Source organism: Rana temporaria, chromosome 3 (assembly GCF_905171775.1).
Source record: "Rana temporaria chromosome 3, aRanTem1.1, whole genome shotgun sequence".
Taxonomy (NCBI): Eukaryota; Metazoa; Chordata; class Amphibia; order Anura; family Ranidae; genus Rana; species Rana temporaria.
The window spans coordinates 68247031-68272650 of NC_053491.1; the positions used below are offsets into that span (position 1 = coordinate 68247031).

Sequence of the window (25620 nt, forward strand, 5' to 3'; positions counted from 1 at the left end):
GCTATGACCCAAAGTTCTGCTCCATCAAAGCAACTAAACCAGGACTCCAAAGGGGAAACAGAAGGCATATGGCGAGAGATCTTGGTTCAGTGGGTATACCTTTCTGGGGATTTAGCAACCAAAACACACATTTTGTGCAGAATGGGGTAAGTGATAATGTATTTATCAGTAAGAAGTTTAACTGAAAGCAGAACTCCAGGCAAAGCACTAAATACACAACTGGCTTAACCTCTTGTCAACCGTGTAATGCATAAATGTAGTAGGAGGGTGGGTGGGCTTTAACACCCAGCAACAGGGCTGCTTTTAGAAATCATGGGGCTCCATACAGCTACCTGATAGGGCCCCCTTCCCCCAGCCGAAAGTGACTGAGGACATAGATTTATCAGTCCCATTCTCTGTAGCCTCAGCTGCACAGATGAATGAATAGGAAGCGATCCGAGTCTTCCTGCTCATTCACAAACTGAAGCATAGTAAACACTGTTTACTATGCTTAGTTGATAAATGGACACTGGTTTGGTACTGATCACTGACTGTGTTTAATCAGGAAAGGAAGGGGCCAGTAAATTACATATTTACCTGCCCCTTCCCCCACTCTCCATCTTTAAACACCCCCCTGTGTGCCTGCAGCAGCTTCCGGCAGGAGAGAAGGGAAGCTGGCAGCACTGAGGGGGAAAGGGGCACACAGGGGGGCCTGGACAGCAGATCGAAGGGGTGCATGTGCTAGAACCAATCCTCCTGCAGTGCAGCCAGAGATGAAAGAAGAGAAGAAACTGGTAGGGCTGCAAGGGGAGGCAGAAGGGGATCATTGTCTGCAATAAGATAGTACAGCCGGACCTCCTGCTCAGCAGGTGCCCAGCCCTCTTTTGAACTGATGAGGTTTGGGCCCAGTACAGGAGGGTTGGTTTCACTGCCCTAACAGCAGCCCTGCCCAGCAGATGCACACATGCATCCATGGAGCTCTACGGTTCTGTGCTTTCACCTACAGCTCTTGGCTTTTTGCGGCTTCGGCCAATCACACGCCGGAGTCCACGATACCTGGAAGTAACGCCGGGAGTGATGGCCCCCGGCCGGAGGGGGTAGGAGGATTGCTGCAGGAGCTTCAATGTAAGGTAAGTAGTTCATAATGAGCTAGTATGCTATGCATACTAACTTATTATACCTTTGTCTTGCAGGGTTTTTTTTTTCTTAAGGTTTACAACCCCTTTAAGAGTTTCAATTTATATGCAATCAAGCAGGCCCTTGCACTACATGGTTTTGTTAAATCTGAAGACAAAAATCTGCAGAAAATCTAACAGTGCCTAGTACACATGGGCTGAATGTCGGGCAACATAGGCCGGTTCAATAAAAACTGACCGACATTCAGGCGAGTGTGTATGGCTGCTGCTCCATTCGGCTGGCTTCAGTAGGACGAGCATGCTGGAAAACTAGTGGCTGACCAGCTCCCCATCAACTACATTCACATTGACCAGTGTGTGTGCCCCCCCCCCCCTACCTCGGCATTACACACTAGCTCAGTGGGGGAGATATCGTTGTACTAACATCGGAGCTGTCAGTTTTTTTTTTTTATGAAAAAAAAACAAATGGTGTGTACTATTCTTAACACAGGGTGTGTATTTCCATCAGATTCCACTTGTACACCCATTCTCCACCTATCAATAGCATGCTGTGGGTTCTATAGTGGAGATTAAAATAATAAGGATTATTGCCATTTTGTCTTTTACAAGTGAAACGTATTATATCCTGATTCCTGTTTCACAGAGTTCTGCACATTACTGTCCTGAGCAGTGAAATATGTAGAAGACAAGTATTATTTAACCTGTAAATAATTATTATTTAATCCAATATAATACACACATGTCAAAATTCAGTTGTCCAGATAGTCCTGATTTAGGAGCTACGAAGCATAAAATTATGAGTTTCAGTGTCTGGGTTTCTCATTCCTCTCAGAAATTTCAGAGTATTTAATAATTATGCTGCTGCTGATCAAACGTAGGCACACATGTCATAGAATTTTCAGATCAATGATGCCAAAAACTTTTTAACAGGTAGCTATTACATATTTATGTAGTATGTCTGTAAAATAATAATAGGCAGTTTACAAGGCACACTGGCAGGCACATAGAGTATATGCAATGAGATAGATAGATAGATAGATAGATAGATAGATAGATAGATAGATAGATAGATAGATAGATAGATAGATAGATAGATAGATAGATAGGCAATCTTTGTACACAAACCTTAATTTCCATTGACAAGTGCCAAAGACATATCTGTCCCTCTAGACTTCCCGTGACAATGGTCTTCTGATCCTCTGTTATCATCATGGCTGTGATGCTGTGTGCAGGGGCCCGGTTACCCCATAGGGCCACTGCTTGTGTACTGCTCTTCATTATAATTTTTGTCTGAAATAAAGAAGAAATATTATACAGTATTATATATGGGTATGAAATCAGATGTATATACAATATACATACAGTATACATGGATATACTATATATATATATATATATATATATATATATATATATATATATATATATATATATATATATATATATATATATATATATATATATATATATATATATATTAAAAGGGGGCTTACAGCACAGTGAACATATATCAGAGATATACAGTAACTGCAGACATTTCATACATCCCTGACCTTTTTGATTTACTGACCTGCATTATACAGTGGACATGGATATGTGTGTTCAAGTCATAAATAGCTTTGATATAAACAGTACAACACATGAGATAATAAAGAAGTGTAGCCAATTAATAACCCATTCATAAATAAAAAAACTCTTGCTTATAAAAATGGGGATTCTAGCCTTGAAATGAAAAAAGAAGGAACCCCCCTCCCTGTTTGAACTACACTCTAGAATCAGGAACGTCAAGAGGATGGAGTACTGTATATGACAGCTTCCCTGAGTAACACTCTCGATACTCACAACCGGTATGGGAACTATGGAATGCGCTGGAGGACCAGATCGCATGGGGGGAGCACAGCATGGTTGGGAACCCCGGCTGCGGGGGGGTTCCCATTCTCCTTTGTTCGCTAAGGCACACTCTGGCAGGCTAGACTCTGTGATGTCATGGATACTTGGCCCTATGTTCACCAGATTGGATCTTGCTTTGAACTGTCTTTAGTGGTTTGTCCTGCCTTTTTTGCTTTAGTTGTATAGCCGGCAATACCAAATGCTGCTTCTCTACAATGTTTTATGTCCTTTTTTGTTCTTTTGTCCCTTTTCTTTTTTTTTTGCCTGGAAAATTTTGAAAATCAATAAAATTTAAGTTTTCAAAAAAAATGGGGATTCTTAGTTTGCATATATTGCCATACATGTTCCAGCTGGCCAGCTGCATCAAAGTGATCCCTCTCTGTCAAATCTGTAGACAGAGAGGGGTATGGTTTTAGTTAGTGGCTGGCCCAGACTGGGTAGGGGGGGGAGTTAATGTGTGGCTTGCTGCTCCTGGGCTTTTTGGATTCAGCCTACCCACCAGTGATATACTGTAAATTGGGGGAAGGCTGTGTTCAGGGGGCACCCAGTTCACATTGGGAAGGACATGCTGTGTAGAAGGACTGCTGTCCTTGTTGAAGCACCTTGCAGTCTATTGCAGGCACTGGGGATCCGGAGATCAACTAGCCCTTAGAAGACACCAATATGGACTACTACCTTGTAGAGGTATGCCTGTGAAGCCAATCAGTTGTAGTTAGGGTTAGGATATGGATATTGTTGCTAATGAACTGTATTGTCAAATACTTTTAAAGTTGCATTGACTGTTCTAAGCCTGGTTTGAAGTTCTTTAAAGAGGTGTATGTGGGTTCTGGCATATTCAAAGAAGAACAAAGAGTCCTAGAAGCCCCCACAGAGCCCTGATCTCAACATTTAGTCTGTCCAGGCAGGCCCGTCGCTACAGGACAGGCAAAACAAACAATTGCATGGGGCCCCGAGCTGGCCTGGGGCCCCCAACCTCCCCTTCCCAGGCTGTAGTGTGGCCAAGCTCCTCTTCCTTCCTCCTGGAGTCCTGTCAGTCCGGCCAGGTACCGGGCGTGGTACAGGAGATGTTGTTTCCTGTTCCCGGCCGGACTGACAGGAAGTGCACACTGAGTGCTCACTTCCTTTCAGTCAGGCCGGGAACACAGGAATCTGAATCTCCTGTAGTGCGTGGTCCCCGGCCCGGCCTGGGCACTATCTGATAGGGAATGGGAACCCATTATTATAGAACACCGGACTGACAAGAGGAAGTGGAGCTCGGCCATGCTACAGCGGCAGCCTACAGGGAAGAAGAGGAAATGAGAATAGAAAAACATAGGGACTAGGGAGGGGGGGGGGAGGAGTAACATGGGTGTAAAAAATTTGTGTAGCGCTAACGTAGGCTTTGCATGCGGTGGGGGTGCTTGGGGGCCCCCATTTTGCCAGGGGCCCCCAAATTCCTTCAAACGGCCCTGTGTCCAGGATTACATGAAGAGACAGAAAGATATAAGGCAGTCTACATCCACAGATCTGTGGTTAGTGCTCAAGATGTTTGGAACAACCTACCTGCTAAGTTCTTTCAAAAACTGTGCACAAATGTACCTAAAAGAATTAAAGAATGTATGCTGTTTTGAAGGCAAAGGGTGGTCACAAATATTGATTCAATTTGGATTTCTCTTTTGTTCATTTATTTTCCATTATGTTAATTGATAAACATAAACTATTAACACTTCTATTTCTGGCTGCCAAATCTCCAGAGGTTGCAGCATCCAATCTGACAGCTGGCTCCTCCGGGCCAACAACGAAGTCCATGAGGGGATAACACAGGGATCTCAAACTGGCGGCCCTCCAGCTGCTGCAAAACTCCAAGTCCCATCATGCCTCTGCCTGTGCAAGTCATGCTTGGAACTGTCAGCCTTGTAATGCCTCATGGGACTTGTAGTTTCACAACAGCTGGAGGGCTGCAAAGTTTGAGAAGCCTGCTCTAACAGACTCCACTCCATCTGTATACATGCACAAATGACACATTGTCACCTACTGGATAGAGGGGAAATCTGCAACTGCCTACAAGTTTAACTTGGTGGGGCCCACTGTGCCATGTTTATCTAGGCAATACATTGGAGAATGATGCAAGAATGTCCAAATTTTCCAGTCCTGCCTTTCTTACTTGGTGGTAGCCAAGGAAGACCAAAATGGTCTTGATTTTTTTATGATCCACTCAATAGCAGATATTAGATCATGGGTATGTGATGGTTTTGGGACCTTATATAATAAGATCTATGTCAAATAGAGATTTATATTGTCTGTTGCAGGAACACTTATTATTCAGTTGTAAAGTGAGTGAGAAAACCTCTCGCTGAGACATGGGTGCAAATGTTTTGGGGTTAGAGCCGTTTAATATGCAAGGCCACATGATTGGGATAGGAACAGTTTTACAAACATGCTGTTTTCTGGTTGTGCACAGGTAGCCCACAGAGTTAACTGCAGCTTTGTTTGATGAATGCGGCAAAGTACTGTAGTTTCGGTCAGCGGTCACAGGTGAGGCCCTTACATCAGTCTGTATGTCATTTTGTAATTACTTCTCCACTACTGTAGAGCAGCCTTTAGAAAAGGTTGACACAATAATATACAGTTGCACGATCTTGGAGAGTGTCTTTAATGGTGAGTATTCTAGAATTGCAGTAAATACGTGTACACACACCATGTGCCTCAATTGTGTTCAAAGCACTTACATTTTCAATCCTAATGTGCTCAGATCACACAGGCAATATTAGAGATGGGATGCATTGAAGATATAACTCTTCAACATTGAAAAGAACTTTAGCTCAGACTGCAAATGTCAAACAACTTTCCTCAGTACTATGGTTTTTATAATGCAAAATTTAGTTTTGGAATAATAGATCAGATCATCACAGAGTGGGACTGTGGATATGAGAAAAAATAATACAATGCCACGTCCCGATAACTAGAATTTAAAAAAATATACACATATATATGTAGATACATATATGTATATAGCAGATGATGGACTTTAAAGGCGTATTAAGTTAAAAAATTGGATATTTATTAAGAAAATACATAAATTAATTGAAAAACATAAGTTACATAAATAAGGCCATTGATAGGGAGGCCTAAGAATACAGAAACATTAGCATGACAGACCACCTACTACATATGGGTACAATACAAGGAATCAACAAGAGTGGGAGACTAGCGACCACTTTTTATTTAAAGTTGAGAAAAAACCCTTGAAGTTCTCAGAAGGTGAAATGTCATACGATGCACAGCCCGACATGTTGCGCGTTGAAAAAACGCTTCTTCAGGAGCTTAAAACTAATTCTACAAAGTAATAATAATAATGACACATTTTTTAATGGACAAGAAAACAACAAATAACCAATAAAATGTATTATTAACAGTCTCTAACTTAAGCCTGTGTCCCAGCAGCAGTACCATAGACTTCCAGGATATAGATAGAGTCAGTACTCTGCCATTTAGGAGAAGCTTTGTATTTTTGTAATAAATACAAGTTTTCCTCTGATTGGTCGAGGTGGAGAGGTGGTCAGATGAAGTCACAATCTTCAGCAATGGTACATCGCTGGATGATGCATTTGACTATGAATGTACATCATTGGACTTTTTTTTATTATTATTAACCAATTCAGCTCTAGAGCACATTTTTTCATTTTTGTACACACAAAAGAAATCTTCATTTTTGGCAATAAAATTACTTAAACCCCCAGAACATATATATTTTCTGAAAGCAGAGGCCTTGTAGAATAAAAAGATGATAGTTGCAAATTTGTATTTGATATTTGTGCAACTGTTTAATAAACACAAATTATCAGGAAAAAATATAATAAAATACATTTTAGTGTAAACACACTAAATATAATACCCATTTTTTGGTAAAATATAAATTATGAAGTTGCATCAAGTAAATAGATACCCAGCATACCAAGTCTTAAAACTGTGTATGCCTGGTATATTGAAAAAAAAAACTATGGTACCCAAAAATCTCCATAGGTGACACTTTAAAAGCTTTTATAGCTAATCAGTTTAGAATTAACCATGAACTCTTGTGCTAGAATTGTTGCTCTTATTTTAACATTGGCAGCAACAGTCACACATGTGGTGCAACCACGGTTTAAGGTTGAATATATTTGTATTAACATTTTTTGACGAAGTATAAAGACAATGCAAGCGTAAAAAGTAGAAAACAAAATGACGAGAAAAATGCAATTTTTTAAATTGGTCATTAAAAGCGATCGCGAGTAGGCTCCAGAGCATTTTTCCTGACGTAAAAAATGGGCATTAAAAATTTAGAACATGCTCTATTGTCGTGAAAAATGGTCGTATGTAGGCTAGGACAGGGAAAAAAATGCACTTGCTCAGAAGCAAGTTATGAGAAGGGAAATTTGCATAATCAGCCCAAAGGGTAGCGAATGGTACTTTCCCTTTATAGTGCCGTCGTACGTGTTGTACGCCACCGTGCTTTGCTCAAGCATTTTTTTTACACGACCGTGTGTATGCAGGGCAGGCTTTACAAGAATCACGGCGAGAAAAACGTTGTTTTTTACATGACATTAAAAACGATCGTGTGTACGTGGCATTAGATTAATAAAAAAAGTGTATCAAAAACAATACTTGCATTCCTCCTAGTAGAATAAGATGAGCAATTATTATGCATTGGGAAACACCATGCTAGGAAGTACCGTAGTAGAGTTACTTCACCCCAATAGAGTAGATGTCCACAGGGGGCTCTTTTAGATTCAATAAGTTTTTATTGGTAACATTTTCACAGACATGTGTGCATTGAACAACATAAGTTGAGAGCAATATAAAATAAAGAAGGCAGAAAGGAGAAAGAAACTTCCACATAGTGCTGGCACATATCGGACGATACTACTATAATTTTTCACAAAATGGTCACACAATAGTCATAATGCATAACTCTATTTATGAATCCCCTGTGGGACCCTTCGTCCGGAAGGCCAAGCGGACAGCGCCAGGCGGCGACCCCCGGCGGACACCCCAATGGGATCCAGCTGTGTCCCCCGCCCCCCACACCGGGCCCCAGAGCCCCCCACATCCAACATTGACAGATGCGTCAGGGCCTTTTATAGAATAAAAAAAAAAAAAAAAAAAAAAGGGATGATGCCCAAACAGTCATTTTGGACTGCCTAACAATTGATTAGTATGCAATTCTAATGGACTAACAAAGTTTTTTAAGCGTTTGGTCCCAAATAGCAGATTGTTGTAATTACCCCGAAAGGTTTTTCCCATGACTGTTTGGGCATCATCCCTTTTTTTTTTTTTTTTTTTTTTGCTATTTTTTGCACTAGCACTTTATTCATTTATTCATTTATGCATTTATTTATTTATATTATTTTCGCATTAAGTTGCGACTCCTAGCGCAACTCATCTTTTTTCTTTTTACTTTTTGCGTGTATATCACATGTTTAGCGTTGCTGCTGGAATTACTCACTATTTATTTATTCACTTATCCATTTGAAATTCATTTATATTCATTCTCCTAGCGCGAGGAAAACCCCCCCTCTTTCCTTTTATAGAATGCATGTAGAGGGTTGTCCCTCAGGAGAGCCGTGGGAGTCGGTGGAGGGAGAGAGAGGAGGAACGCAAAAGGGAGGGGGAAAGAGAAAAGAAAAAGACAAAAAGGGAGGAGAATGGAAAGGGAAAAGAATAAGGGTAGACCTTAAGTACTGAACTTTGAAATGTGGATCCGCAATCAGCCCTAGTATCTTATGTTCATTAAAACTTATAGTTAGAACTTAAACAATATCAACCTTATATCTCGGAGAACCACTCAGTCCACGCTCTCCATCGCCCGTGAGCTTCCATAGACCTGCCTTGGGATGCTGCGAACATCCGTTCGTAATCAATATGTGTACTGGTAGTTGTGATTATCTCCCGCATTGTGGGAGCTGTGTGATCCCTCCAGTGGCGAGTGATTGCTAATCTAGTACTCATTAGAATATGGGATACAACTGCTCTATTAGTTTTTGGGATAAATTCTAATCCCAGCGAAAGGACCGCCAGTCCCGGGGACAGCGGCACCTCTACCCCCGTCACCTGGGCAGCCAGGAAGAAGACCTCCTCCCAAACTGGACGAATGACGGGGCATTCCCACAGTATATGGAACAGAGTCCCCACCAGCCCACATCCTCTCCAGCATAGAGGAGAAGCCTGAGGACTGAATTTAGATATCCTATACGGAGTCAGGTACCATCTTAACACTATTTTCTGATTGAGCTCCCAAAGATTGATGCTCCTGGTGGAGGAGTTGGAGATACGGATAGCTCGCTGCCATTGATCTGATGTATATGAGACTCCCATGTCTCCCTCCCACGCTACTATATTGGAAGATTTTACAAATTCTAGTTTGTTGTTCAAAACATTGTAAAATAGGGATATTCCTTTAATCTTAGTAAATTGTTTGGACAAATAAAGTACGATTTTCCATGGGAGTTGGATCGAGAGAGTCGGACCAGTCCTAAAGAAATGGTTCAAACGTAAGAAAGTGAAGTGGTCAGCTTCTCCCAAGCCAAACTCCACCTGGAGTGATCTAAACGTTTTCCCGCTTGGGCCTATCATTAGGTCTGATATATTGACTATTCCCTTATTGGGCCAATGGGCAATGTTTAAGTCTGGTATGATGCCAGTAAGGCATGTTACCGGTATTGGGAGAGATGTTTTGGCGTATTGCGAGTGGGAGACCTTCAGAAGTACCTCCCAGGCCCTCAGAGAGGCCACCATTGTAGGGGATAGCCCGTCAGTGGGTACGGCTCAAATTGCACATGCCATTAGGAGGTCATGTAGACTTCCGTGTGGATATTGAACTTCCTCCAATTCCCGCCATCTCGTGGAAGGCGGGTCCGGGAACCAAGTCCTCAGCTGTGCCAACACAGCCGCTATATGATAGTCTTTCACTACTACATTACCAACCCCTCCTGCTCCTTTAGACGTTATCGAGTTCCTAAATGCCCACCTTGCTTTTTTACCCTTCCACAAAAATCGGTTGATAAGGGCCTGGACTTTAGTAAAAAATGAGTTAGGGGCAGGAATAGGGAGGGTCCTAAATAAGTAAATAAGTTGTGGGAGGACCATCATCTTGAAGGCTGCTAAGCGGCCTGACCACAGCATCTCGGACTTAGCTAGCTCCTGTAGTTTACCCGGGAGAGAGGCCAAGAACGGGGTGTAATTGTTTGTAAATAATTCCTTTGCCTTGGCTGGTAGTACAATTCCAAGATACTTAATGCCCCTAGTGCTCCAGGCGTATGGAAATCGTGAACCGAGTGTCCCCCGTACAGTGTCATTGATACCCATCCCCAGAATAAAGGATTTATTCTCGTTGACCTTATAATACGAGATCGTCCCAAATAATTGAAGTGCCTCATGTACCGAAGCCAGGGAAGTGACAGGGTTTGAGAGCATCAAAATGATGTCGTCAGCAAAAAGACTGATAGTATGTACAGTATTAGAGGAAGGGAAGCCGCTTATGTCTCTATGTGACCGTATATAAGATGCGAGGGGTTCTAGAATCAGATTGAAAATTAAAGGGGATAATGGGCACCCCTGGCGGGTACCGTTGGTAATAGCAAAAGGCTTGGAAAGTGTCCCAGAGGTGAACACTCTAGCTAAGGGTGCTGAGTAAAGAGCTAGTATTGCCGCACAAATGGGGCCCATGAAACCAAATTTCCTGAGGACCATCTCTAGATATCCCCAATGGACCCTATCAAAGGCCTTCTCCGCATCCAAAGCGAGGAGCAGAGAAGGCCTTTGCTGAACCCCCACAAGATGAACGATATTGACCAATCGTCTCGTAGCGTCCGAGGCCTGACGCCCTTTGGTAAATCCCACCTGATCCGGATGGATCAGTGTGGGCAGTATGTCCACCAATCGACCCGCAATAAGCTTGGCATATAATTTAAGATCATTGTTCAATAGTGATATAGGCCTGAAGTTGGCTGGGGTGTCAGGAGTCTTCCCTGGCTTGGGCAAGGTCACAATCAGTGCCTCCAGCATTTCTGGAGGGAAGGACGAAGAGGCGGCAGCTTTGTCAAACACCTTTAAAATGTAAGGTGACAGGATGGATTTAAACATCTGGTAATACTCTCCCACAAATCCATCAGGTCCCGGGGATTTGTTGGCCGGCAGGGAGTCAATGGTTTTTTGTATTTCTTCTACCGTAAATGGGGAATTTAGAAAATTTAGTTGTGGTGGGGAAAGTTGTGGTAGGGAGATTTATTAAGAAAGTCATTTATCGAAGAGATAGTGGGTTGGAGCGTATTTTTGTCGTCCTTCAGGTTATAAAGGGCGCCATAATATTGACTGAAGGCATCTGCCATATCTTGGGGGTGGAGTAGTTTTGTTTTGTGCTCGGGGTGTAATATATGAGGGATTCTGGCTTTAATCCTACGTCCCTTAATTCTATTGGCCAACATCTTACCAGCTCTATTGCCCTGTGCATAATAAGTCATTCTCAACCTCTTGGAATGCCTCTCAAAGTCCTCCAGTAGGAGAAGCCTGAAATCGCTCCTTAGTTGCATTAGTTTAGTAGAGATTGTGTGAGTGGGTGCCTGTTTATTTTCCCGATCCATCCTTGCGATTTCATCGGTGAGGGTTTTTATTTTTAAATGCTTCTGCCTCTTTGCCCTTGCCCCCAATTGAATAAGTATACCCCTTAAATAAGCTTTGTGAGCAGACCACAAAGAGAATGGGTCTTGATCAGGTACATCATTTATATGAAAAAATTCCTTCAGGTGATTTTCAATAAGTAGTCTGTTGGCGGGTTGTTGCAACAAAAACGTATTGGCCCTCCATACAGGGGATGGATTGGCAATGGAGCCATCCCTAAGAGTCAAAGAAATTGAGGCGTGGTCTGACCAGGATATGTCGTTTATAGATGATGAGATGGATCTGGTTAGGGTAGGGTAATCCATCAAAAACAGGTCTATTCTCGTGTACGTGCGATGCGGGGCCGAGAAGAAGGTGAAGTCTCTTTCACCTGAATGGTGACATCTCCACACATCAAACAGTTCTGCCTGATGGATCGTGTCCTGTAGCGTCACTCCTGCTCTAAGTGCCTTGGACGTGGTGTCCATGTTTATGTCGGGCACAGCATTAAAGTCCCCGCATAGTAGAAGGAGGCCCTTTTTGACGGGTTGTATTTTCCTTAATAGCTTATTGAAAAATCGAACCTGGTGAGCGTTTGGAGCATAGACGTTCACAATGGTGTAGGCAACTGAGTTGATATCGCAGATCAAAATCAGGTATCTACCACCAGGATCAGCTATTTCCTTGTGCAGGGTAAAGGTGACCGTGTCCCGAATGGCAATTAGGACTCCCTTAGTTTTGGTGTCAGCATTCGCGGTAAATACATTGGGGAAATTTCTGTGGGAGCACTGAGGCGCTGATTCTCTACTGAAATGCGTTTCTTGAGCGCATATAATGTCACTTTTGTGTATTATAGCTTCCCTCCACAGGGACTTTCTCTTTACAGGGTGGTTCATACCTCTAGTGTTGATAGACAAAATCTTAATCACCATTGGTAGTAACGGGAGGTGATGTTTTGTGCGGCAAAGTCACATTTGGGAGACCTGAGGTCCCTCTGGGCAGGGCCGTCTTTACTGCAGGGCAAATGGGGCAGGTGCCCTGGGCCCTGTCACTGTTGGGGGCCCAAAGCAACCCCCTCTAAAAAAAAAAAAAAAAAAAAATTTTTTTTTTTTTTTTTTTTTTTTTTAGGGGTTCGGAGGCCCCCAGGGCCCCAGATGGCAACCCCCCTTGTTTTATTTTATTTTTAAATAAAAATTTTTTTTTTTTTATATATTTTTATTTTTTATTAAAGGGACAATTTTTTTAAGGGGTTTATTTTATTTTTTATTAAAGGGACAATTTTTTTTAGAGGTCTGGGGGTCCCCAGGGGCCTGTAGTTCCCCAGGGCCCCGGATGACAACCCCCCTTTTTTTTATGAAAAAATATTTTTTTATATATTTCTTTATTTCTTTTATATATATATATATATATATATATATATATATATATATATATATATATATATATATATATATATATATATATATATTATATAAATGTTATTATTATTATTATTATTAAAGGACCCAGAGGTCCCCAGGGCCCCGGATGGCAACCCCCCTTTTTTTTATAAAAAAACATTTTTTTTATATTATTTTATTTCTTTTTTTTCTTTTTATTTCTTTTTTATATATATATATATATATATATATATATATATATATATATATATATATATATATATGTATATATATATATATATATATATATATATATACATAATTTTTTTTTTTTTTTTTTTTAATTAAAGGGCTCAGAGGTCCCCAGTGCCCCATGTGGCAAACACCCTTTATTTTTTTTATTTTTGTTTATTTTTGTTTATATATATTTTTTTATTTTTTTTTATTAAAGGGCCCAGAGGTCCCCAGGGCCCTGGATGGCAACCCCCCTTTTTTTTTATAAATGTTTCTTTTTTATATATATTTTTTTATTTTTTATTAAAGGGCCCAGAGGTCCCGGATGGCAACCCCCTTTTTTTTGTAATTTATTTTTATTAAAAAAAAATTATTAAAGGGCCCAGAGGTCCCCAGGGCCCCAGATGGCAACCCCCTTTTTAAAATATATTTTTTATATATATTTTTTATTTCTTTTTTTCTTTTTATTAAAGGGCCCAGAGGTCCCCAGGGCCCCAGATGGCTACACCCCTTTTTTTATATATATTTTTCTTTATTTCTTTCTTTATTTCTTTTTTTGTAAAGGGCCCCTTGCTTCTAAATTCGCGGCAGCCCCCCCTGCTTCTCAATTTGAGGCGGCAGCACCCCCCCATCCCGGTTCTCTGCTCCAGGGGGCCCATGCCTGAAGCTGTGTAAGTGGCCCCATAATTCCTGATGGCGGCCCTGCCGCCCGTTAAGCCCCTGTGCTGCCCACAAATCAGGCTGAAAATCATCAGCGGCACGCAGCCAGTGACAGTACTGCTTCCCTTCCCAGTGTTTTAAAATGTACAGCACCCCTGGCTTCCCTTTAGACGTGCACTTCTCCCTTCCTGCCACTGGGTGCTGCTTGTATATTAAAGTGAATTAGAATGTGAATTTATAACATCCCCAGTTTGCTCTTCCCGAGGCTGACTTCTTCATGTCCTGCTCCTCAAGGTATGTCACTGTTTGCTAATCTATATTGTAAATAGAAGTTTTCTGTAGAGTGTGCCCAAAGTCTTTATAATATTTGATGATTCACTGCAGGTCTGGTCAGTGTTTTAAAAAGTTGCTCTATTTTACACATGGCATGGCATGGGGTCACAGCACCATCTGTCCATTCTGCTTTAGCACCATGGGACCCCATGCCATGCCATGTGTAAAATAGAGGAACTCTTTAAATCACAGACCAGACCTGCAGTCCAGGCTGAGTAAGGCCTCAGAGCACATGGCATTACTGTCTGTATTTAACTGCTTGATGGGCTTATTTTGGGCCTGGCTGGTTCACATATATGTGTTTTGGAGGCCCACATTTGCGCAGGCACAGCAGCCCATTCATTTGAATGGGCCGCCATGCCTGCGTTTCCTGCAAAGAAAAGCTCATGCCTCATGTAATAGGCTGCGCACACGGCACGCCTATGCCCATCAAGCACTGAAATACAGCACTGTCTGTCCATTCTGCTGTCTCCTGTGACTTATCTGCAGTTCCCGCACTGTCAAACTTGCTGCATTTTTAGACGTTTAGGTCACGCTTTTAAAAACACAGTGCGTTTGTGTGTGCAAGAACTGCAGGTAAGTAGCATGGTGCAAAAGCAGAATGGATTTCAAGGCAACTGTATTTTTAAAATGCTGAATGCACCTTTTTTCTGCAGGAAACAAAGGCATGGCAGCTCATTCAAATCAATGGGCTGCTGTACCTGCACAAATGAGGACCGCTAAAACATACATGTGAACCAGCCAGGCCCAAAATAAGCTGGAGGGGGGCCCAAAAAAAATGTTTGCCCAGGGCCCAAACCATATTAAAGACGGCCCTGCCTCTGGGTGGTCTAGACATCAGTAGATGAATGGGTCTGGCGCAAAGGTTACTCACTGTGGTCCCTGGTCGGTAAATTCTTTCAGAGGCTTGTGGAGGTGTTTGAATTTTGCATGTTGGAGAGCGGGTGGAGCCTCCGAGCGGATTCCATCTCAAGTGGTCAAGTGTGGCTGTGTAGATCCAAAAACAAGAAGGAAAAGAAAAGAACAAAAAAACAAAACATGAAGTTAAGCGAAACATCAGCAAACAACTAGCCATTACCATGGCAACAGAAGAACGCTCGTGAGGGCTATGCCCGGGTGCAGCTAAACGCTGCTCAGGTGTTGGCGGGGATAAGTTCATGCCCAGGAACCATTCAGGATCCCACGAGATTTGGATAAGTCCAGGATTAGATCATCATCACACTTGTAGGAGAACATAGGTAAAGTTTAAAAAGAAAGCACCAAACTTAAAAGAAAAAAAAAAGAACTCATTTGTGTGATCTTGCATTTCTATGTGTAACTTGCTTCCAGACAGGGGTGACTGCATTGTTATGCGAGGTTGGCTTGTCTTCCTCTCTAGGGGCTGGCAGAATTTCCCAGGTTTTTAGTAAGGCAATACCTCTGTCGACTGAGTCTACATTGAATGACTTTTCTCTGTAAGTGATGATGAGTTTGGTGGGGAAGCCCCACTTGTAGGAGATATCATGGTTTCTCAGAGCTTTGGTAATTGTACCTAGATTCCTCCTTTTTTGCAGAGTATGCTGGGAGAGGTCAGGGTAAAATTGTAAGTTTTGAAACCTGGAGGGGATTTTTTCATTCCTGCGCATCGCTTGCATGAGCTGTTCTTTTACATGGAAAAAAGTCATGCGCAGGATCACATCCCTAGGGATGGCAGCAGGGAGGAAGGATGGTTTTGGGAGCCTGTGGATCCTATCGATAGTGAAGTCCACGTTGTTAAGGTCAGGGAGGAGAGACAAGAACAGATCGATCGCATACGATCGCAGGTCTGGGGGTTGCACTGACCCGGGGACCCCCCTTATTTTCATGTTGTTCCTCCTAGATCTGTCCTCGAGGTCTGCTAACTTATTCCTGATCCATTCATCATTCTCCTCCTGCGCTTCACTTGCATCCACTAGACTGTTAATGGTGGAGGCATATTCCCCCATCTTGGATTCTATGTGTTCCACTCTGCCCTCCACTTCCCTCAGTTCTCCACTCACTCTGTGTATACAATTCACCATGTCTGCCTGTAGTGAACTACGTAGTGTCACTAGCATGTCTCTGAGGACTGTGTCCATCACAGGCTGGTTAGAGGTAGGGAAAGTTGCAATAGAGTCATGTAACTCACGTGTGTCCTCCCCAGAATCTGTGGCAGGACTCATTGCAGGGCCGCATCCAGCGTCATCCAGCCTCATCCGAGTCTTTGCTGGGCTGGCTGATGGTGAGGGTGAAGAGGTATGGGCGTCGGGAGAAGCCCTCTGTTCCCCACTCGAATATCGAGGCCCTCCGCTGCTTTTGGCCTGGTGTGTAGGCGCGGGAGTTGAGGTCGCATCGGCGCCATCTTGCCTGCCCCCGTCACGCGGCACCGTGAACATGTCCATCAGACGCTGGGGTTTCGCGGAGCCTTTCCGCTTGTTGGTCATCCTCCCAGTATGTGCCCGGATCGGATCGCACCCTTTTGGGGTCAGTTTTGTGCCCTGGATCGGTCGTTTAGTGCCGCTTCGTTCTCGTGGGTGGAGGAGCTCGCTCACCACGCTACCATCCGGTCCCGCTGCAGGCCACGCCCCTCCACAGGGGGCTCTTAATATACATTCAGTACAGTAGCTGATGGCTCAAAATAAAAAAGAGTCTGGTAATACTCATGGAGAAAATGTGTGTATAGAAAAGAAGTAAAGAAAAGAATTAGGTAGAAAAGAAGCAACCATGGTTTACATGTGTGTGGGACAACAGGGGTTATGCCAGTTTAAAAATATATATATATATATATTACATTTTATTTAAATTTTCTTTTTAAAGTTTTTGTTTTAATTATTTATTTTTACTTTATCGCTATCAGAAGACGTTAATGACCCCCTTTGTGATAGCACCGGGCAGGTGACAGGTACTCTTTTTGGAGATATTAGGGGTCTAATAGACCCCAATGTCTCCCCTGTCCTTCACACCATCTAACCAAGCTTGGTTTGATGTGTCCCCTGGCTGTACCGGCCAGGAATTGGTGAAAAAGTAAGTGACAAAATCATCACTGCTTCCAGTTTCATTGTTTATATGTGAGATTGAGACATGAATTTGCCTCTTTTCACATTGCTCTCCCCCTGAAGCAAGCGGTTGTGGTGCCTGGCTCCCAGTAAGAGCAGGAGAGCCCAGGAACCACTGGTGGAGGGGGGCTGCCAGCGGGAGAGGGGAGGACACCATGCTTCCAGCTCTGTGAAACCATAGAGTTGCTGCATCACTTTTACTTTCAAGCTGGGAGGCGGCTACAGAAAATCTGCACAAGCTGAAGGCTGCTACTGCAGAGGTATACTCTTTGGACATACCTAGTACATACAAAGAGCTAAACTAATAAAAGGACTTGTTAAAAACTGTCTCCATCTTTATTTACACTTTAAGGCCGGGTTCACCCTGTCGCCGCATGCGGCACAAAGCAGGGGTCCGGTGCGTTCTGGTTCACCGTTTCAGGTCCGATTTCAGCCCGAATTTTGGGCTGAAATAAAACCTGAAATGCACCAAAAAAGGCACACGTTTTTCCGGCACACAGCACCGGACCCGCTGCAGAGATATGTGAACCGGCTCCATAGAGAGCCAGTCACATTCTCCTGCTATGAGAATTGAATGCTGGGAAACACGCATTCATCCTTTAATTTTGCTTTATTTCTTCTGAGAAATCCTCACTTCCTGTTCTGTTTCTTCTGTAACACCACACAGTAATGCAAGGCTTTATCCCTGGTGTGGAGTGTCGTGCTCGCCCCCTCCCTTGAGGGGGGAGGGGGTGAGCAGGAGAGTCAGGACGCTCACTAACACACAGCTCCTTTCTCTATCTGCAACGTAGAGAGCATCCTGACAGGAATGGAACAGGGTGGTGGGTGGAGCTGGGATGGGATTGGGGTGGTGGATGGAGCCGGGGTGGGATCAGGGATATGGATGGAGCCGGGATGGGATCGGGGGGATTGGATGGAGCCGGGAGGAGATCTTTGATTTGAGGGGAGTGGGGGTTAAAGATAATGTGCCAGGGGGTGCTTTGGGAGGGGAGTGAAATTGTGCTAGGGGGTCAAATTTCAAATCTGCCCCTCTCATTCTAGCACAAGTCTGCTCTAGCCCAAAATAAAGCACTCCCTAGCACATATCCTTTAACCTCCACCCCCTCCCTAAAATTACTCCTGGCAGCACAATTGTTACCTGCCCATTCCCCCCTTCCCAATCACCATGTCCCCCCTTCCCAATCACCATGTCCCCCTCCTCTGTAATACTCCTGCTATACAAACCTCAGCCATGGGCAGGTGTCACCCCCCCCCCCTCCTCCTCCCTGGCTCTTCCTCTGGGCCTATGTACGTGAACATCAGAGCTGAGAAGGAGGCAGCCAAAGTATGGTTCCTGCAGCCAAAGAGAGATGCGATTGTGTATTTTTGGGGTGTGTGGAACCATTGGACCCCGGGTACCCTGTCTGACTCTGCTTCAATCCCTCCTTCCCCACCCTTCCTGCACATCATGTGGAGCGAAGGGGATAGCAGAGATCTCGAAAGAGAAGGAGGGAGCTGCGGCGCTAGGGGTCAGTCCGGGCCTGGTGTCACCCTCTGGCAGGTGTCACCCAGGTGTGGTCCACACCTACCACACCATCATAAATTGCAATTCTTAGGTTGATCTTCAGGGCACTACTTTCGCACTACTAAAGTAGAATTCCTGCCAAAAACTAACTAGTCCTTAAAATGTCTCCACCCCCTTCCTAACACCTATGCTTACCACCGTGTTTAAAAAAGATGTATATAGTCACCTATTTTCAGCCTGCTCCAGTCCAGTCACTTGACCTGGCTCCCCTGTGTCAGCCAGTGGCAGCTGTAAAGGAGGGAGCGCCGATAGTGGTTGAGACATGAGAGCCTATGGATGATATCATCACTCCTGGATTTCTTAGCCATTGCTGAGCACTCTGCCCTTCAGCTGCTGCAGTAGACACAGGGATCACATGACTGGACTGAAGCAAGATGAAAATATGTAAGTATATTATGTCAGGATAAGAAGAAGTGAGGAAGAGACATTTTTAAGACTAGTTAGGTTTAGGCTGGAATTCGGAAATTTTACTTTAACATTTCTAGTTCCATATAAAAAAGCAAAACTTTACTTTTTTTGATGAGAAGAAAGATAACCGCTCAGATGAACCAGAGAACTTGTCTCACTTAATCCAAACCATGGGTGCCGGCAATGCAATGGTATGCAAAATTGAAGAGAAAAAGCTGGGACAGCCGCACTCCAAAAACATTCCTTTTAATAAAACTGGTCACAAAAATTACATGCCACAGCAAAAATTAGAACAGAAGCTGATGGGCTATGAATAAGCACTAAAGTACAGTGCGAAACGCGTCAGCTTCTGTTCTAATTTTTGCTGTGGCATATTTATTAAAACCAAAGTTTTTGGAGTGCGGCTGTCCTAGCTTTTTCTCTTTAATCTTACTTTTTTTGAGTGGAGGTTCACAAATTATTATCTACACTGCTCACTGTGACTTTTTCTACTTTACTATGATTATTTTAAAGCGGGGGTTCATCTAAAAAAAAAAACATTTTAACATGACATTCAGCCGAGTTGTCAGAATGACAATCGGCTGTTTTTTTTTTCAGTGCCGTACATACCGTATTTTCACCGCCACTTCCGGAAATGTAATGTGTGGGACTGGGCATTCCTAATTGATTGACATCCTTCCGACCAGCGGATACAGTGCGTCACGAGTTGCCGAAAGAAGCCGGACTGCGAGTCGGCTCTATACGGCGCCTGCGCACCGACGTTCGGCTTCTTTCGGCAACTCGTGACGCGCTGTATGCGCCGGTCGGAAGGATGTCAATCAATTAGGAACGCCCAGTTCCGCACATTACATACCCGGAAGCGGCGGTGAAAATATGGTATGTACGGCACTGAAAAAAAAAAAACAGCCGATTGTAATTCTGACAACTCGGCTGAATGTCATGTTAAAAATGTTTTTTTTGGGTGAACCCCCACTTTAATATATTACTCTAAAGCAAAGTGATGTAATTGACAAGTGTCCCAGTCATATACAACTGGTCAAAACGGTCTAATTCTGTAAGATACACCATAACGGGCATTCGCCAATTGTGTAAAGGTTATATCATCTAAAAGAAGAAAAAGGAAAAACAGCATACAGCCCTAAGAAATATTTTGTTTTATTATACTATTTGCCACATAAAACATCACAATAGCACCTTGATGAGCCTTGTGTTCTATCTTGTCACTTTTAGCCACAATGACAAAAAGCACTGTATGACACGGGAAAATATAAAGATGCTGAAATCTAAAGAAAACAAAAACACAATTTTGCTGTGGATGCTATCTGCCACTGTACCATTACAATTTATTGCTGAAGATGAGAGTGAACACTCTATCTTCTTAGAGCACACTCTATGCCTACAAACGAGTACATTCTACAGCTATTCAATTTACTGTATTAATGGCTCTGTGTTCCCCTATCGTGTTCAGCTTTTAAAGAGGATAACAAATTGCTTACTCACTGTACCAGGTGCTTTTGATTTCCTAAATATATTCCTATCAACACTAATGCAGAAATCCATACAATTGTTCCATAGAATATTTGACCTACTATAAAATGGTAGTTTACTTCCTTTAAAAATAAAGTTTTACAGCATCTCTACATAATTCCCATGCTGAACTCTATCTATTCTTGTTGTTCGCCGTCAAATACAATTACTTTTCTTTGCATTCACACTTTTATTCAATAAAAAAGAGATACATAAACTGTGTGTTAACAAACCACCTTTTTCAACTGAACAAAGTGAATTGCAGATCTATAACATATATTGCATTCAGATCTTCTTTATCGCTTGTCCTGTATTGTTGGCTCATTCTATTTACTCTATAATTGGTATATTTTGTATTTAAAACTGGCAGATTGAAAGACACATATTGATATATCATGTGAAACATAGATAAATCTTATGAAAGCGTGTATGAAGAAATGCACAAATAACTTCATGTACAAATAGGAAGGTCTAATAGCTACTTTTATATAATACAGAAATATTATTCTTACAAATAGAGGCATAACAACTAATTGTACAGTTTATGAGACCTATGGAGCATTAAGACTTAATAAAGACCTCCTATTCCTAAATGCATACATTTAAGTTTAGTAACCCATTGGGTGCTGATTGGTTTATATGGGTTACTACAATCAAGAATAGGAATTCTTTGTTAAATATGTTTGTGAATCCAGAGTTTAGCAAATGGATAATGCCTAGAAGAATAAAACTCTGGATACAGTCTGTTTATGTTTCCTCTATGACTCATGTATAACTGTGATAGGAGGCTGTTTCGAACTAATTCTACTAATTTTATTTGTATTTCTTATTCATGGGTCTGACTTTCTTTCTCCCACTCAAGGCAACTGTTTAATCACATCGCTGTTCCTTACCTTGTACAATCTATGGGCCAGATTCTCGTACATTTGCGGCGGCGCAACGTAACCCGTTTACGTTACACCGCCGCAAGTTTTCAGTGTAAGTGCCTGATCCACAAAGCACTTACCTGTAAACTTGCAAAAATGGGGCATGTACCATTTAAATTAGGCGCGCTCCCGCGCCGGACGTACTGCGCATGCTCAGTTTAGAAATTCCCGCCGTGCTTTGCGCGATGTGGCGTCATTTTTTAGAACGGCGACGTGCGTAGCGTCCATTCGTATTCCCAGGCGTCTTACGCCAAAACAAAAAAAAATTGAAATTCGACCCGGGAACGACGGCCATACTTTAACATGGCTCAACTAAAGTTAAGCCATGTTAAAGCAGGTGTAAATTTGCGACGGGAAAAAATTACTAGCGACGACGTAACGAACACGAAAACCGTTGTGGATCACTGTAAATGCTCATTAGCATACCCGACGCAGGAAAACGACGCAAACTCCACCCAGCGGCGGCCGAGGTACTGCATCCTAAGATCTGACGGTGTAAGTCAATTACACCTGTCGGATCTTAGGGCTATCTATGCGGAACTGATTATGAATCAGTCGCATAGATACTCTGAGAGATACGATGGCGTATCAGAGATACGCCGTCGTATCTCTTCTGTGAATCTGGCCCTATGTGTGCTTAGTAGTTTTCTAAGACAGTGTATACCTGCATCGCTTCAAAATGTTAATGATTCCAATGCATTTTCTTTTGTATGACTTGCAAAAACCTATAAATTAACAATTAAAAAAAAAAAAATACTCTGGAGAGTTTATAATTGAGCTGAAGTGCAAAGCAAAGATAAAAAAGGATCTGGAAGATATTAGTTATGAGGAAAGGTTGCGAGCGCTGAACTTATTGAGAGGGCATATGATTTCAATTTACAAATACCGTACTGGTAACCCCACAATAGAGATAAAACTTTTTTGCGGAAGGGAGTTTAACAAGACACGTGGCCACTCTTGAGGTTTAACCTTAAACCATGTAGAGGGTTCTTTACTGTATGAGCGGCAAGAATGTGGAATTCCCTTCCACAGGCAGTGGTCTCAGCGTGGAGCATTGATAGTTTAAAAAACTATTAGATAAGCACTTGAACGACCACAACATGCAGGAATATACAATGTAATACTGACATATATTCACATACATAGGTTGGACTTGATGGACTTGTGTCTTTTTTCAACCTCACCTACTATGTAACTATGTAAGGAATTTTGCCAAAGAGACGTGAAGAGTATTTTCTGCCCAAAAAAATCTCCCTGTCCCCTCTAGCATTCTTTTATTTTTTGTTTATGCTGTATGGCGCATTGTACACTCTCAGCTCTGGACCAGGTGCAGAGTAGAATGTAACTTTTGTGTGTGCGCGCAGAATTTACAGCATCACTGGGTGTCCAGGGCCATAGAGGATGCCTGCAAATCAGGAAGTAGCAGCAGTGGGGAGGAGATAGTCTGAATTAAGGATGAGCTTAGGTTCTGATGAATGTGTATAATGGCAATAATACTACCACTATTATACATGACAGCTTCCCACTGTCAATGGTTGTTAAGGATGCTGGTGGGTGCTGGCCTTGCTGAGTCCATAACAAACAGTAACATCACTAGCCCCTGGGGAATTCCTGGCCATGTAAGCAAAGAAACCAGGGATAGCTAAAAAAAAACGTATGGGTTCCCTCCAAATTTATACCAGACTGTTTGGGTCTGGTAAGGATTTTAAGGAGGAACCCCACACAAAAATTAAGAAAAAAGAGCGAGGTGGAAAGGGGTGGATGAGTATGCGGTTTACCCCCTTTCCTGATCCAGGCTAGGTCAAAAGCCCTCAATATAATAGGGAATACCTTGCCAGAGGGGGACCCACTTGGCAAAACACCTTGTCTTCAAATTGATGAGGACAAGAGTCTCTTTCCCACAATCCTGGCCCATTGGTTAAAGAGGTCTGAAGGCAGGGACTTTTTGGAATATGGAAGCCCCTTTACCAATCAGGGGGCACCCAGGTACCAGCCACTCTCTATGTGAATGAGTAATCACTGGCTGTACAGAGAGCAGTGAAAGTCTGCGGTCACCAGCGATCTATCATGGTAAAGAGGGCCAGCAGCCACACCTAGCCACTGAGGGCCTGCTGCTTCTATTCACACTGGCCCTAATTGCCGGTGTGAATGTAGCCTTATGCACAAAAAAGTAAAGAGTTAAAAAAGAAAAACATAGGTTTTGTCAAGTACTTTAATGAATAAAAACAAAAAAAGGTCCCATGATGTACATCCATTGTCAATTATGACATTACACTTTGTAGATCCGCATTCATGATGCCTGAAGGCTGCTGAAAAAGAAAATGCTTACTGCGGACATGTCTGGTCCTGTAGCTTCACTCCTGTCGAATGACAGGTCTGGCAGATGACAGTTGACATATGAGACCCTCATCTAGGATATCTCTGTCCACTTTGTTTACAAACAGAACCAAGCAACCGGAAGCTGTCCTTTTGCCAGCAAATTTGCTTTAGTACATGTCCCACAAATCAGTGCTCCCATGCCATTTGTTTGACAATTCCTTTGACAATTAGCCTAGAAAATGACCATTACTCTTTTTTAACTTTTGGTTGACTTCAATAGGGTTCAATTCCACCACCTTAACTTAAGCAATTTTACCAAACCTGCCCAGATGTGAAAAGATACCCATCGTCCAGATCCAAAAATCACAAGTCTATAGATGTTATATAATTTACAGAATATCTGTTTACACAATATCATTAATTTTGATAATCTGTTTGATAACCAAGAAAAGTGAACCTCTCTATGTCAGAGAATAGGCCCTGGCCCTTTCCCCACTGTTGGCTCTCCAGACTGCCATTCAGCAGTTCATGCTGCAAGGAATCAAACAGTTAAACAGAAACTGGCCCACCTGTCCAAGGGTGAGAACCCTCTGTGAAATTATCCCAGTGAAGATCAGAGGTGTTGGACACCTGGCCAAGAGCTTTGACCACCCTGAAAATAGGGGGAACCCCTTGCCAGTCATTAAACTAGAGGCTCCCAGAGCAGAAAGAAGACTCACAGAGACTACATACTAAGGTCCCACAGGATAAAAGGCCATGGTATGCCCAAGCCTGGTAAAGATTGCTTTAAGAAATTGACAATTGGTCCCTTGCTTGATTGGTCCACTATCATTGAATATGACTTTTACATCCAACGTTTTGGGACCCAAGACCAGCTAGACCCATCCTGGTTGTGCCTAAAAGCAGCTAACAACGTACCCATCAGGGTGGAAGAGGTCTTGTGGATGAGGGTACAAATCTTTGACCAAGTGGTGGAATGAGTTGAAGTGGTTATCTCCCACAGCCCAGTTGTGTCCTCGGTACACGTTGTCCACACACCACCAATGCAGAAGCTGCTTCTGGCCTTCATCAAAGAAGTTGTCTGGTCCTTACCCACAACAAGCTATGGGGTGCCACAGTCAAGGTAGACCCTGCAGAGATCTTAGAATGTCAGGAGAGTGGCTGATAGTTCACACTCTGTCCAAAGTTCACCTGGGCCAGGCACTGGTCCTGCTCATTAGCCTAGGGATGACTCCTGTCGAGCTGCCAAACCACAGGATCCTTGCATATCTCTATGTTTGTACCAACCACTGCATTGTGGGATCCCAACCAGCAGTGGAAGATGTCTGTGCCCTGCTTCAGGCCCCCATAACCCCCTTGGACATTTATTAGTATCAGCAGTTGTTGGACCAACTAGCCACCCTCTTCCAGGATTACATGTTGCCCCAGTAAGCCTTCTCAATGAACTGATGAAGAAACACTTACTCATATTCACCATTAGGTCCTAAAGAATATGGGTGCACTGGGGCCATAGATCACCCCATCCACACAGGTAGAACCCCCTTATTCAATAGAGGTACCAGCACATAACTCTTGCTCAAGGACTTGATCTACAATATG

General features: G+C 42.9%; 1 protein-coding gene across 2 annotated transcripts in view; it reads right to left on the reverse strand.

Annotated features, from left to right (window-relative positions):
* WDR72 (WD repeat domain 72) overlaps window positions 1–25620 on the reverse strand; it is a 364461-nt gene that overhangs the window by 288648 nt on the left and 50193 nt on the right. For both annotated transcript variants that reach the window (XM_040342714.1, XM_040342713.1), the window contains exon 2: window positions 2241–2405. In XM_040342714.1, coding sequence (XP_040198648.1) covers window positions 2241–2393 — 153 coding nt within the window. In that variant the 5' untranslated portion in view covers window positions 2394–2405. The remainder of the gene's footprint in view (window positions 1–2240; window positions 2406–25620) is intronic.